Below are 13654 nucleotides of genomic sequence, written 5' to 3'. Positions count from 1 at the left end.
ATACTGGGGTCTGTCGACCAGAAAATACAACTCCCGGAGAAGGAGGAATGTGCATCCCCTGGGGGTTAGAGGGGCAGGGGGCCTCCGCAGACAGTGGCACAGGACACACATTGCTCATCACCACCGCTCAGCGTTTCCTTCTCTCCCAGAAAGATGTGCAGAGAAAGCCACAGCTCCAGTTTCCGGAGCAGCATCACAGCCAGAGGGCAGCAGGCCCCACACCCCAGCACCCCAGAGGAGGAACCCAGAAAACATCACAAGACACTCTGTAAAAGTGAAATGCTTCATTCAATAACTTATAAAAAATAAAAATAAAAAGCAGATACAAAAGAATTCCAGTATGAAATACATAGCAAATTAAAATATATTATGTGCATACTAAATCTGGTAAGAAAAACATAATTTTATCCTCGGGGATGACTTGCACAACAAGATTTGTTCTAGACGGTGACAGCCCGAGAGTTGTGAGGAGTAACATAGCCTCATGAATGCCATGGCAGAGTGGGGTCACAGCCACCAGGCAGCCACCTGGAGGCCACATTCCCTCCGAGGATTAGTCTCCGCTTAGCTGAGGCGTCATGTCCCTCCACTCGGCCAGCTCCACAGGCCACGCAGGCCCGGGCACTGACCACAATGCGAGTCCTCACTGGTAGAGGACCTTCACGCAGAATGTCTCTTCATTCTTGTCCTCGTGGTCATTGATGTAGATCAGGATGTCCTCCTGCCCAATGCTGCCACTTGGCAGGAACCTCAGACCAATGGTGTAGGCCTCTCCTCCCGCCACCTGCAAGAACACAGCAGCTTCAGCACTGACCGGGGTTTCCACTCATCTGCAGCAGCTTCTAGAACTGTGCCACAGGCAGGCACATGCGTGAAACACTCTTCACCAATGCCACGTGCAGGCTGCTGGGAAACAGGGCACCTGGAGGGACCGAGGCTGTGAGGTCCACACCTGCCTCAGGCTGCTGCTTGTGCCGACCGGGGACAGCGTGGAGAGCCGGGCACCGCTGTGACCACCAGACCACCCCCTCAGTAGGCCCCACACTCCCAGCACCCTCTTTCACCCTCACAGTTCAGCCACACAGGAGGTCACGGGGCCATGACGGAGCCCCCCCCCCCCCCGCTCCCATGGCACCCGGCAGCCCTCGAGGCAGACCTGGAAGGACTTCTCCTTGAACTGCAGCAGGTCAGGGCGGTCACTGTGTAGGTGGTAGGTCCTCCGACAAGGGTAGGGGTTGGTGTAGGTGATCCGCTTGCTGGTACCCTTCCCTTCACCTGCCGCCATGGTGATCTCAAAGGCCTGGGGAGGGGGTGGGACAAGAGCCGCAATGGCCGCTGGATCTACCCGAGCGAGAGCGAGCGTGGGTGCTGCACCTGGCCACAGATCCTGGGCGATCCGCCAAGACGAGCCGGGCCAGCCGGCCAGGAATCATCCCGGAGGGGCTCATCCCATCTAGGCTGAACCTGGGGAGCTGGGTCCCAGGGCCAGGTAACACTATCACCCACAAGACACAGCAGAGGCCCTAAGGTGCCTTTGCCCCACCACACACACACACACCACACACACCTGACCACACCACACACACACACACACCTGACCTCACCACACACACACACACACACACACACACACACACACCTGACCTCACCACACACACACACACACACACACACACACACCTGACCTCACCACACACACACACACACACCTGACCTCACCACACACACACACACACACACACCTGACCTCACCACACATACACACACACACACCTGACCTCACCACACACACACACACACACACACACCTGACCTCACCACACACACACACACACCACACATACACACACACACACACACCTGACCTCACCACACACACACACACACACACACACACCTGACCTCACCACACATACACACACACACACCTGACCTCACCACACACACACACACACACACCTGACCTCACCACACACACACACACACACACACACACACCTGACCTCACCACACACACATACACACACACACACACACACCTGACCTCACCACACACACATACACACACACACACCTGACCTCACCACACACACATACACACACACACACACACACACCTGACCTCACCACACACACACACACACCACACATACACACACACACACCTGACCACACCACACATACACACACACACACCTGACCTCACCACACACACATACACACACACCTGACCACACCACACATACACACACACACACACACACACCTGACCTCACCACACACCCACACACACCTGACCACACCACACATACATACACACACACATACACACACACCTGACCTCACCACACACACCTGACCCCACACACACACCTGACCCCACCCCACACACACACCCGCCCCATTGCTTACACAGACCTTGGAAATGAGTGGCTGCCGGCAGGAGAGACACACAAGCCACGACGCCACCAGCTGGTGGTAATCCATGTCCACCAGGTTGAGATGGACAAAGCGGCTTCCAGACCTCCTGGGCCTCAGGCCCACGTGAAGGTCCTGTACCCCGTGAGGTGGCAACACGAAGACACCTGCAGGGTCTGTCTTCAGGGACAAGGGAGAGGTCATCCTCAACACGACATCCAGCAAAAGGCAGTTTTCAAAAAAGGTAGCTCAGTGGGGAGGAGCCGTGAAAGCTGCCACCACTCCCCTGCCTCCGCAGCCCACCACTCCCCTGCCTCCGCAGCCCACCACTCCCCTGCCTCCGCAGCCCACCACTCCCATGCCTCCGCAGCCCACCACTCCCCTGCCTCCGCAGGCTGGGCAGGAGTGGGCTCGGAGAAGCAGAGAGACCCCCAACTCCACCTCCAAAAAGGGTTGTACCTTCAGCTCCTGAGGGTGGGAGGTAAAGGCTTTCACTTTCCTAACAGTCTGTGTCCCCCGTAGGACAAGGGACAGCCGGGTCAGCTGTCCTGCGACACAGGAGACGTCCACACGCTGCAGGGAGTGGAGACAGACCTGCCATGTCTGCACAGGCTCCGCCAGCCAGCGATCCCTACAGATGACAGGGGCCATCCAGGCATCTTAGCAGGGCAGTGTCACTGGGAAAGAGGCTCACCCGGGAGGGCTCCAGGGGAGCTGGGACCGTGGCTGGAGGCCACAAGCCTGTGGGGACCGTGGCTCTGGGCTCAGAGCTTGAATCAAGTCTCAGCTCTGAGATTCCATGGCATTACTGTAAAATGGGATGGGGTGATAACATGTTCACAGGCTGCTACAAGAAAACACTGAGACGCGATCACATGGCTCACATGGCGTAGGCGGTGCACAGTCCCGCCCCCTCCCCCCACCCCCTCACCCCCCCCCCCCGACATAGGTAACTCCCAAGGTCCCGTTGTCAGAAGCCACACAGGAAGCATCCCAGGCTGCTCCAGGTTTAAAGGGCTCCAACTGGGAACTGTGTAGTTGGGTGAAAAGCCAAGGTGTGGCTTGACCAGTCTTTAGGCGCCAAAAATGAAGGCAGCCACCAAGAGAGGGGTTGCGCTCCAGATGACCTCAGGGTCCACTGCAAATCCACTGAGGGGAGGGTGGTGAGTCACCTTGGGCTGGCTCTGGGCCACAAAGCTGCACCATCCCTCCCTTCTCTGGAGAGCACACATCATGCCCATCTCTTGGGCTTATGCTACCCTGGGCGAGAACATGCTATGGCCAAGACCTGGCTGGCCTCGAAGCCCAGCCTGACTCTTCACTCTCCTCACAGAGCAAAGCACCAGTACCCATCATGCCGAGGGAGAGTCAGGTCCCTTGGCAAAAAGCCCACACCAACACCGCCCATCTTCTGCCCATTGCCCATCTGTGCCTGTGCTTACGCATAGATGATGACAAAGAAGTCTTTGATCTCTGGGCTTGGACCGCTGGCCACCTTAAGAAACACATCCCGTGGCTCACCGGGGCCCTGCCAAACAAAGCATGGGACACTTTGGTTCCCAGCCGCCAGACTCCTGCAGCTGGGTAAGGTAAGGCAGGTGTGCTCACCCCCCCCCCCCCCCCCGTGTGGAGCCTTGATTTTTTTTTTTCTACTAGTCAGGACTCACTATTTTGCTCACTGCATAAGAAAATCATAGCTTCTTGATCTTATATCGACTTCAATAATTATATTCCTCAGACTCTATCTAGTTTCCTAACCAGTCATAATACAATTAGTGCCCCTGCCCTGTGCATAATGGCAATTAGTAAGTGCCTCAATTACATGCTCAGTTCATTTTGCTTCATGCCTTTCCTTAAAATTTAAACTCAGATAATCAAGGAACAGATCTGCTAGCAGAAAACCTGGAAAGCTCCTTCCTGGAGTCTTAGTCATGAAGGGGTCAGGACACCCCCCCACCCCTGGCACTGCTCTGCAGGAGGAACCCTCATCACAAGACCAATGGGAGACTGTGGGGATGCAGTGGGGACAGGAGGGGGAGGTTCCCCCAAAGGATCTGCTCAAGGTGGGGCTGACATGCATGGCATACCACGTTCTGGGCCTCACAGATGACATTCGGGTCACTGCATCGAACGTGGACTGGGGGGTCATCACCGGGCATCCCCACGGGAGCACCTGCAAAAGGAGAAAGAGATAACTCTGCACTTACCCCAGAGGGGACACACACACACACACACACACACACACACACACACACACACACACTGCATGGCTGTGGATGCAGATGCTGACACCCTGACCCAGCACATTCCTCAGCCTCTTGTCAGCCTGCCAATCAGAGGGCATGGCCACACATAAGCAAAGAACCATCAACACCGAGCCATCATGAGGATGCCTCCAGCCCCACACACCCTTATGCCCGCTGGGGATAGATCTGGATCATGGGAGCCAGGAACTTTCCGTAGAACCAGCCACCAAACATGCACCTTGTCACCCAGGAGAAAGCTGGAAGCTTCTATTTCAAGCCATAAAGGCGGGTCAGGACCTCGGAGGTGCCGCTTGCCACTGTGGGGAGACACTTCTTCCCGTTAGCCGAGCCTACACAGCGGCAGGCAGAGGGGCGGACGTGTGGGACATGCCTGGAAGCGTGTGCCAGGGAGGCAGGCGGATGGCCTTCTTCAGGAAGGTGAGCTCTGGGTGGTAGAAGCGAAAGACCTGGTCCACCACATGGGGCTGGGGCTCCACAGTCAGGCAGAGCACGGCAATGGGCCGGCCACTCTCCGTCCGGAAAAGGACCTGCAGAGGTGGGCATATGGTGGCTTTGTGGATCCCTCTGTCTAGCATGAGGCTCTATCTCATCATCACCCCCAAAACAAGACAGGAAAGACAGACACTGAAGTGCATCTGTAGGTGCACAGGAGAGGGTATCGAAGGACTGGACCCAGCGTGGCACCCCAGATGGGGGACACTCACAGACAGACATGCTGATCCCTGAGCTCGTGCAAGGCACACTCAAAAAAAAGAAAAAAGAAAAAGAAAAACCGCCCGTGAGAACCAACTAGCCAGCAGCACCAAGAACTACTACTCCAGGCTCTCGATTCCACCTCCACAGGCTGGGGTGTGTGTGTGTGTGTGTGTGTGTGTGTGTGTGTGTGTGTGTGTGAGCCTGCAAATCAGGTACAAGTTCTCACAGGTATTGCGGCCTGGTGGGCACAGTACAGGATGCAGAAGGAAGACTCAGAACACAGCAGCCTTCACAGTGCAGGGGCTGCACATACCAAGACTCGGGAACACAGTGGCCTCCAGGCCACCCTCCCTCCAGACCTCACTAAGTAAGGTGTGTGTGAAGAGGAAGGAGGCCAAAGTACCACAAAGGCGTTTTCCTAGCTTGCCTTGACTCTCGCTGGACACTGCAGCAAGAGAGCTGGTCCCTGTACTCAGGAGAGAGAGCCTCACCCCTCACCACAGGCAAGGGTAACCACTGACCATGAGAGGTGGAAGTAAGGGAGGTGACTCTGCCCCCCCAACTTAGGCAGGTGGCCCCAATGGCCAGGACTGACCAGCTCAGCTACCATCCAGGCACATAGCCTGGCTACCTATCTATCTACCGACTTATCTATCTACTGACCTATCTATTTCCTACCTACCAACCTACCTATCTACCGACCTATCTATCTACCGACCTACCTATCTACCGACCTACCTATCTACTGACCTACCTATCTACTGACCTACCTACCTACCTACCAACTTGTCTACCTACTGACGTATTATCTACTGGCCTACCTATCTATTTACCTACCTACATACCTATGTATCACACATGCATACACTTGAACACATGTACACACATACACACCCACACAACCCCCCCCCATACACACACATAATGCTGCCAACTGGCTATGTGCTATGACAGCTGTGTTTAAGGGACAGTAACCGGCAGTCACTAGGACGGACTCAGAGACTCGACTTGTTCTAAGACTAAAAGTGCCAAGACACCCGAGTCCTCCTACCTTGGCGTGCTTAGTAGGCATGGTGCTGCACTTCCTAGGGGGTCCAGACTCTGAGTCCTTCTCCGAGCTCATCTCAGCAGGGGCCTGAGAGACGCGGAGAAGCACACTGATCAGCTGACCATCGGAATTCGGACCGGCCAGGGCCATGAGCTCCAGAGCATCACCATCCTGTTCTCATGCAGGCTCTCGTAGCTTGATGCTGGCTGCCAGCCTCGCCCACAAGACTCAGTCACTGCCCTGTGGCCTGCCCATGGAGCTGGCTGGACACCTGAGCAACTGGGACTCCTCCAGCCCCCCGTAAGTGGCTGTGGAGCTAACTATTAAAGAGGCCAGAGCTTCAAGTGCCCCCCCAAACACATTCACGCTTGGCATGAGCCTTCCCGGCACCTCTGCTGGCTCTGTGCAGAGACGCACATGCTACAAGGTAAGGGGCCAACCAGAGGGGCGGTGCAGGTGCGCGCTTCCCTGACTGACACACACCAGGAGAGAGAGGAGGCTCGGGGTGCTGCAGGCAGCACTGGAGGGGACTGCATGCTGAGGAGTGCATGCTGAGTGACAGGCCAGGCGGGGCAGGGCCCCGGTGCAGCATGGGACAATCCTCCTGGCATGGACTCCGGGGACAGGGACACTTGCAAATAGAGAAAAACGCTCTTCCTCTTTTTTGCCACCTGGGTGGACAGCGCTTCCCTGCTCTGCCTGCGTCCTGCTTCACACCTGGGGAGGAACCAGTGGACCCACAGAGAAGCTCTGGTACTTGAAGGGGATGTGGGCCGTCTCCCGGGGCCGCAGGTAGAGCTGGGGTGGCAGGTTGCCACGCAGGTGGAACATGTCCTCCTCCAGGGGTGTGTGCAGGCCAGTGGCCTCCTTGAAGTACCGCCACTCCTGGCTGTCCAGGATGATGCTAGAGGGAGAGGCAGGGGCAACGGTGAGGGCCATGTTGTGAAAAGAAAATACATCCACCACGCCGAGACCCTCAGATGAGGGGACAGGGGCAGCCAGCCTGGTTCCCATGCCAGAAGTGCATCAGCCCAGGAGGTTCACACATGCACACACACACACACGCACATACACGTGCACGCATGCACATGCACACACATGCACATGCACACACATGCACGCACGCACACACACGCCAGGTGCAGGGGCTTCACACACACACACACACACGCACATACACGTGCACACATGCACACACATGCATGCACGCACACACATGCCAGGTGCAGGGGCTTCACACACACACACACACACACACACACACACACACACACACACACACCGGGTGTTAGCTCTTACCTGAGCTCTGGACTATCGATCTCAATGGCCACCGTGTGCTGAGTGTTGTGTGGGTTTTTAAGTGTGAACTCGAAGAACTCGGCCGTACCCAGCGTGGCATACAGCGTGTGGTGGGTGGTGATGGCTTGACTCAGCACGCTGGTGATGCTCTCGGCCTTGGTGCGCTCCCTGTAGGCATCGATGACCTGCAGGTCCCGTGAGTGCTGAGCACGGACACTCTGCTGGGCCTGTAAGCACAAGTGGCCACATCTGGCGCCCTCCCTGAGTCCCGGCTCAGTGGGCCCCTACTGTGCTGTGGTTTGGAAGTACTGCCTGTCACCCATACTCCAGGGATCTCAGGGTTTGTCAGTCAGGACAGAACAGAGTCCCACATCCCAGCTTGTTGCTGGAGTTTCTTGTCCCACCAGGTCCTGAACGCACAGAGATGCTACATTACTTATTAAACTGTTGGCCGATAGCTAGGGCTCCTTATTGGCTAGCTCTGTCTTAATTATTAACCCATAACTACTAATCTATGTATTTCTACGTGGCCTTATCTTACCAGAAAACACCTACTGTGTCCTATCTTCCTGGTCTCCACATGTCATCTCCTCGAGGTCTCTCTCTCTCTCTCTGCCTCCCTTTCCCAGAATTCTCGTCTCCTAGCCCTGCCTGTCTTCCTGCCTCTGTTGGCCAAAGAGTGTTTTATCCATCAGCCAATAAGAGAAACATATATACAGAAGGACGGCCCCCATCCGGAGACAGAGCTTGAGTGCCGCTACCTCAAATGGGTTTAAACCAGAAGGCCTTTTGAAGCAGCCGCCTCCCCTCACCAGCAAGCTGATGCTGTGGCTGCCGGGCTCCCCTCCAGACTCCTGCAGGCGCACCAGCCGCATCCTTTCCAGCTTGCGCCTGTGCACAGCATCTGTCTCCCGGCCTGCGGCCTGGGTTCCCTGGCCGGCTCGGGTGTGGGTCAGCAGCATGGCGGCCAGCTCACTGTCCACGTCAGCCAGCTTCTGTGCTTGTACCACACGTTTTCCTATTGAAAGGGCCAGAGGAGGGGTCGGGGGGGGGTGCGGTGTGGGGTGCCAGCAAAGCCTGTGGCTGGTCCCCGGTCCCCAGAGCCACTTCACAGAGAGTTCCCGGGGTGGGTCTGCTCTGTGTCACGGTACTGATAAAGATGCAGATTCTCGGGACCTGGACCCTCGAAGCAGTTCCCCGTTCAAGGTCCCTCAAACCTAAGGAACTCTCTCCGATCCTAGTCCCCAGCTAACACCGCTGGATGATTTTCTAAGGGCAAAGCCAGATACTGGGGTTTGTAATTGTATGATGGTACCCTCTCCTGAGCTATGGCCTCAGGTGCGTGGAGATGGGGGGAGGGGCGGTCACTGCTGCAGAGGCCTGCCCCTTGGGGACGGCTGCATTGGCTGTGTGCCAGGAGCGCCATCCGTCCCCAAGTTCCTATCACAAATGGGGTTCCCAGAGCAAGCCTGGTTCCAGAGCTGCTCTCCACGGCCCTCTGGAGCGGGCAACCTCCCATAGGCGGGCTTAGACTCAGGATGAGCAGAAGCTGACCTGGCCGCAGGCCGCAGGCAACAAAGCACACACCGCCAATGCCTCCTCCCGTACAGGGCTGGGGCTAATGATGACAAGGCCACCTCACAGGCTGGCGCAGTAAGGATCCAGGTGGCGCAGGTGAAAGGGAATCCTGCCTACCTTGAGGCCTGGGTCCTCCCCCACTTGCAGGTGAGAGTTCCCTCACCTCAACTAGCAGAGCTTCCTGGCCTGGCTCCCAGTCATCACACAGAGCCAGCGCCCCGCGAAAGTGCTCCACTAAAGTGCTCCACGAAAGTGCTCCACTAAAGTGCTCCCCTAGAGTGCTCCACTAAAGTGCTCCCCTAGAGTGCTCCGCTAGAGTGCTCCACATGGCGAAGCAGGGTTGTTCCTCTACTCGCCCACCCCTCCGTTTGCAGGCCCCTCACCACCGTCCTATTTTAAATACATTTAATTGCTTTTTCAATGCCACATGTTGGCTTAGACGTCTTAAGTGACCGCCTGAATGAACACGTTGTACGTCAGGGTGCGGGCATGCTGAAGGAAGCCCAGCCTGGAATCTGGTCTGAGAGGCCTGTGGTGGTGAGCCAGGAGAAACAGCAGACTGGGGGGCAGCCACACAGCCAGGATTCAGGGTGAGTTCAAGGGACAGCACATTCACCCCAACAGATGCCCCTGACTCTCAATGGGCCCTCACTCACGCCAGCTTCCTGTGCTGGTCAGAGGGGCTAACTGGGAATGAAGCACCCTAAGAAGGGAGCCCAGACCCAACCTTACACCTCACCCTCCTCATCGCCATGGTCATGTGCCCTCCCTTGCCTTAGTTCACTGAATATTGAAACAAGGGGCTGGCCTAGAACAGAAGGGGCACACATGGGCTGTGGGTCCCTCTGAGCGACTGCTGGGCCCACAGCCTCTTTCCGTGCGAGAGTGCACGGTTCTGCCTGTGGAGTCTGGAATTAGATGGGGAAGACTCCCGCTGGCCTGTGACAACGTAGAGACTGGAGAGTTCACTGAGCTCCGAGCAGTGACTCTGCATCCTATTCTCAAGACACAGCACAGCCCACAGCTGGCAGAGCTGGGACCGCCCACATGAGGAAGCTCTTGGAGTCTGCAACACCTGGGCAAAGGCTACTCAGAGACCACGGCCTCCTTCAGTCGGATGACAACGGCTCGCTCACATCCTCCCCGCCCAGACTTGAGTCCTCTCACAGCTGAGGGACCAGTGAGGAGTTTCTAATCCGCTTTTTAAAATCAGTGCCAGAGCTAGGGAGGTGGCTCAGGGGTTAGTGTTTACCGTACACACACACACACACACACACTCACACACACACACACACACACACACACTCACACACACACATACACACACACTCACACACACACTCACACACACAGGCTTCTGACACACCCCATCTGTCACCCAGCATGTGATCACAGTCTCAACTCACGTCTGGGGCCTCCTGGTATGAGGAGGCTTCCCCCAGAGAAGACGCTGGCTCCTTCATTTGAGATGACCCGAGACCTGGACGGTGGCAGCGCACTGGAACCTCTTGCTCTCGGCTCACACGTGTGACCTAAATGAAAAGAACCCGCATGACATAGGGGCCCAAAGCGGGGACTGGTGGACGTATCCGCTCTCCCATATGAAGGGCGGGCCTGCAGGTGCCTCGCCATGTCCACTCTCTGCCCTGCCGCAGCCCAAGGCATCCTGCAAGGGGGATTGTGGGTAGGACATGGGCTGTCTCTGCGCTGTCTCCTCTGGGCTTAGTTCCCCCCCACCACCACACACAAAGGGGTCTCCGTTTGATCGCACACAGTTCTTGGAGAACATCTCCATCTCTAACCCATGCCTGGGAGAGCTGAGGCTCTAGGACAGGCCTCTCCACGCGCAGATGGGATTTCATGTGGAGGCCTCTGCAGAGCAGCAGCGGCCTCAGAGAAGGCCGGGCTGTGCTGCCGGCCAGCAGATGCCGCAGCAGTTGCAGCCCTGCAGAGGCAGCATCTGCCCACAGGAGCACTCTGGGAGCACAGACCCACAACTCCACAGGGGTCCTTCACTTGGGGTGAGGCCGTCTGGCTAATGAATCACATTCCGGACTGAACCACCCAGCTGCCCAAGCACACCTGTGCTGTGCATTCTGCCAAGCTCAGCAGGGCAGGGTGGCGAAGCTGGCCCAGTGGCCTGGCTGCCTCCTGGGACTCGTACCGCTAAGAACCCCTGCCCAGGCTGCCCGCCTCTCTGATGTCCCCCTGCCCACTGAGCCCCCCTCTTCCTCATTCTAGACACGACCGCTCTGCATCCTCCTCTTCCTCAAAGGCTTCTGCTTACGGGACATCTCAGCGTTGGGCTCGTCTGCACGCCCACAGTCTTCTGGGTGACCCAGGCTCTCCCCGGTCACCCAGAGGCCTGAGAGATGCATCCCCGTGGGTGGGTGTGGGCTGACTTGGACTAGACTTCCATCCTCTGTGGGGCGGAGCTGGTCTACACAGGTGGCCCCAAACCCAGGGACAGCAGCCTGGATTTCAGATTCTACAGCTGGGGACCCCAGCTGCGCCAGGGCCATGCAGACCGTCCCTCCAGAAAGACTGGTGGGGGCAAAGACTGAGTTGGATCAGCGAGTTCAAATGGAGAGAGGAACTGATCCCAGCACCACCCTGGAGAACGCTGCTTAGAGCAGAGAGTACGCAAAGCCTCTCCCACCGGAAGACTCATTTCTAAACGATCTTTGGCATCCCTTGGCTGCCTGGCACCTGGTTGTCCCTCCTGTGGGCCATAACAGTTCCTCAGAACCAACTCAGAACCAAAGCTCTACAAAGCGCTGGAGCCCTGTTCTTCTCTCGCTGCTGCAGGGGCTCGGCACCGTCCAAAGCTCACAGGGCAGACAGATGCCAGGTCAAGCCACCCACTCACAGCCTGAGATGACATATCTACTCTCATGGCTAGTTTCTGTGCCCGGAGCGAGCTGCCACAATACTCCTGGGCGCCAGAGGGCAAGGCTGACCCGGCCCCGGGAACCTGTGTCCTGGCAGCTGACCCTCATCCTGCCCTCACCCCAGCTCTGGCAATGCCTCCATAACCCATGATGGCACAACAACCTCGGCTGTCACCTGCTGAGATGTCCTTGTCACCTCCCCACTGATCTTGCTGCTGCTTGCCGCTATCTGGGGTACCAAGACACCCAATGTCCACTCTGCCCCACCTGGGTGCCTGTCCCCGGTGATGGGAGATGCCATTATGTATATATGTTTCTCATTCTGGTTAATGAATAAAGCACTGTTGGCCAATCGGAAAGGAAGATAGGTGGGACTAGGAGACAAGGAGGAAAGAGGAAGTAGTAAGGAAGAGTCAACATGGAGAGTCTGGAGAGAATAGAACCGCCAGCCACCTCTCGCTGGTAAGACCACGTGGAAATACATAGAAATGGGTTAATACTTAAGACAGAGCTAGCCGATAAGAAAGTAGTAACTGGCCAACAGTATAATATCAAATACAGAGTCTCTGTGTGTTAATTGGGGCTGGCGCGGCGGCGGGCAGAAAAACCGTACACCTTACAAATGGCACCCACGTAGCTAATAAGAACTTCCACTTAAAATTTAACAAAAGCTTAAGAAAGTGTTTTAGAAACAAAAGAACAGAGACAAGCAAGGTTTCTTGGTAGCAGCATTTTTCTTGGTTGAACTCCGCTTTGCGAGAGACAAGCAGATATTCGCGCGGCTCCTTTAAGGGAAGGTTCCTGACTCAGCATAAGCAGCAAAAAACCACAAGCCTTTAAAAAACTCTGCTAACAATTTATTGGTGTGTATGAGAGATAGCGATGGCAGTGACCACATCTCCAAGCCAGCAGCATCCTTGCTGGCTGGCAGCAAGCAGACCAAGGTGGTGACTACAGCTCTCAGTGCTGGCGGTAAAAGTACCCGCCACCATAATTGATAAACCGCAGCAGAAACAACTATGACTTTCATTTTTGCAATGTTGTTGTTTACCAGATAAAAGACTCGTGGCTACAAAAAGATAACAATTTACACTAAAGACAGATTCACATTAAGAAAAAGCTAAAGGTTTACAGTGTGTTTTAAAAAATACGTAGGCTTGGGAGAGAATAAAAAAATGGTTTAAAAAAAAAAAAAAAAAAACAGGAACTGGATGTGGTGGCACACGCCTTTAATCCCAGCACTCGGGAGACAGAGGCAAGCAGATCTCTGTGATTTGCAAAGTAAACCTGGTATACAGAGTGAATTCCAGGACAGATAAGAGTTACACAGAGAAACCCTGTCTCAAAAAATAAAAAGTAAAATAAACAGAGTAATAATAAAGCCACATAAAGATGAAAAGCTCAGAGAGAATCTGGTTACTGTATGGTATTACATTGTCTTTGTATTTTTTGACTGT

The 13654-nt window shown here is 55.6% G+C and overlaps 1 protein-coding gene across 1 annotated transcript in view; it reads right to left on the bottom strand.

Annotated features, from left to right (window-relative positions):
• Positions 1–284: 284 nt before the first annotated feature.
• The window catches only part of Nphp4 (nephrocystin 4), a 77660-nt gene continuing 64290 nt past the window's right edge, over positions 285–13654 (bottom strand). The window contains exons 20-31 of the mRNA XM_051173883.1: positions 10713–10838; positions 8541–8746; positions 7729–7955; positions 7147–7333; positions 6433–6516; positions 5056–5212; positions 4506–4591; positions 3861–3946; positions 2878–3049; positions 2419–2598; positions 1157–1300; positions 285–784 (exon numbers count right to left, since the gene is read on the bottom strand). Coding sequence (XP_051029840.1) covers positions 644–784; positions 1157–1300; positions 2419–2598; positions 2878–3049; positions 3861–3946; positions 4506–4591; positions 5056–5212; positions 6433–6516; positions 7147–7333; positions 7729–7955; positions 8541–8746; positions 10713–10838 — 1796 coding nt within the window. The 3' untranslated portion in view covers positions 285–643. The remainder of the gene's footprint in view (positions 785–1156; positions 1301–2418; positions 2599–2877; positions 3050–3860; positions 3947–4505; positions 4592–5055; positions 5213–6432; positions 6517–7146; positions 7334–7728; positions 7956–8540; positions 8747–10712; positions 10839–13654) is intronic.

The sequence above is a fragment of the Phodopus roborovskii genome, unplaced genomic scaffold (assembly GCF_943737965.1).
Source record: "Phodopus roborovskii unplaced genomic scaffold, PHOROB, whole genome shotgun sequence".
Classification (NCBI taxonomy): domain Eukaryota; kingdom Metazoa; phylum Chordata; class Mammalia; order Rodentia; family Cricetidae; genus Phodopus; species Phodopus roborovskii.
The sequence above is the reverse complement of the archived record's forward strand: the minus strand, read 5'-3'. Positions and strand labels throughout refer to the sequence as shown.